This window comes from Monopterus albus, unplaced genomic scaffold (assembly GCF_001952655.1).
Source record: "Monopterus albus unplaced genomic scaffold, M_albus_1.0 scaffold70.1, whole genome shotgun sequence".
In the NCBI taxonomy this organism is placed as follows: Eukaryota; Metazoa; Chordata; class Actinopteri; order Synbranchiformes; family Synbranchidae; genus Monopterus; species Monopterus albus.
The window spans coordinates 1,971,296-1,972,971 of NW_018127950.1; the positions used below are offsets into that span (position 1 = coordinate 1,971,296).

A 1,676-nucleotide genomic window follows, 5' to 3' on the forward strand; every position below is an offset into this window, starting at 1 on the left:
ATCTCTGAAAGTCAGTGCTACACGGTAAAGTGTGTGGGAGACGCAGAACTGATTGAGGAGAAGCAGAATTTATATGTTGTTTTGGGCCAGAGGGACATTATTGGAGCATGGCTACATGTCCCTTCATGCATAGCTAATAATGAAACCCAAAGGAATCCTAAATCACCCTCAGCTACAATAAACATGGCACAAACATTTGTACACAAATGCCTGGCAGATGAATGAACACAGTACACCTATAAAATAAACAGTGTCACTTGACAATCATGGATCAAAACAGAAAAGCAGCAGTTTCCCCATTAAATTCATGTACATTGTTTATTAGCATCAATGTTTATTAGCATCACTTTTTTCTAAGCACTCCTTTGTGTTCTCATTCTTATCCACTGCTGGTTACTGATGTCTATTTACTCCCACACTCATTTTATTTTTTGATTTGTACAGATATAGGTTTCATAGGAAGACGTGTTTTGTTTTCCCTCTGGACAACAGCTACAGCGATATCCATGTCCAATAAAAGACAACACACGTGTCCTAATTTGACAAATAAAAGTGAATTTTGTTTTCCTTTGTATTACATTGTGTGCAGTCCTTTGTGCAGCAACATGTTAATATCCCACTTAACATATTCGCTGCTTGGTGGAAGATGAAGTCGCTTCTACAGGAGCATCAGTTAGCCTCCACGTGTTCTCGCTATCGAGCAAAGCAGTGCTTTGCTTTTCTTCAGATCATTTTACCCTGAGCTGAGGGAGATATGTTCATCTCTCTTCATTTCCAAAATAGTCTGAAAGATAAGTGTAGAGATTTATTTATAGAGAAAACCAAGCCAGAAATCAGTTTATAAATAGAACACAAATATTAAAGTTTTGTCTAAACATCTGCTCAGGATTTATCATTCTATTAGAAATAAGAGGGGTCTATTTACAAAACCTGGCAAAGACTGCAGCCTGCTGGCTGAAGAATGTAACTGCATGGTGATGCTGCTCTTCCATCAATCTGTACCTGAAGTCCTAGTCAGTCAGGTAGACCTCCATGCACCGTGGGTGCACTCCTGCAGGTAAAGGGCTCTGCAGCAGCTCCTCCAGAGGGTACTTGGTCTTCATGAGCTGGGCCAAGGCGTCCTGCACCAAGGTCAGCTTACACCGACCTGCATCACCCTGACATACAAATAGGCCCAAACAAAACAGATGTGGCTTGGACTGCCAGCAACAGATAATAGCAATAAAAACTACAAAATAGGAGACAGTAGATGTGCATTACAGATCTAGTGCTTGGAGAGGCAACTTGAGGTCAGCAGTAAAATACTTCATTTGTTCCCACCACTGTAGCCAACTGATGGCATTCAATTATTCCAATAAACTGAGGCTGCCAACAAAGGAGAACCTAAGATCTTTCCTTGTAATCATGATTTGCACTCAAGAGGATGAGGTCCTAGGTTCACTGATAACAGCCTGGTCCAATAACTGAATATTTGTTACTTTCTGGATTCACATCAGCTTTAAAATGTTGGTGGACCAACAAAATACTGGTCTAGCACTTTCAGCAGCCTCTAAAAGTGCCAATATTTGTTACAGTAATTACAATTAAAACATCACAAGCATAACACCAAAAAAAGGCAATTAAAATATTCAAATATTGCAACCAGAATCTGAGGGGGGGGGGGGGTTAAAGCTCAA

General features: G+C 40.3%; 1 protein-coding gene across 1 annotated transcript in view; it reads right to left on the reverse strand.

The window, feature by feature from the left end:
• Positions 1-299: 299 nt before the first annotated feature.
• The window catches only part of svilc (supervillin c), a 22,585-nt gene continuing 21,208 nt past the window's right edge, over positions 300-1,676 (reverse strand). Inside the window, exons 33-34 of the mRNA XM_020605449.1 lie at positions 1,003-1,157; positions 300-784 (exon numbers count right to left, since the gene is read on the reverse strand). Of these exons, the coding sequence (XP_020461105.1) occupies positions 1,011-1,157 (147 nt within the window). The 3' untranslated portion in view covers positions 300-784; positions 1,003-1,010. The remainder of the gene's footprint in view (positions 785-1,002; positions 1,158-1,676) is intronic.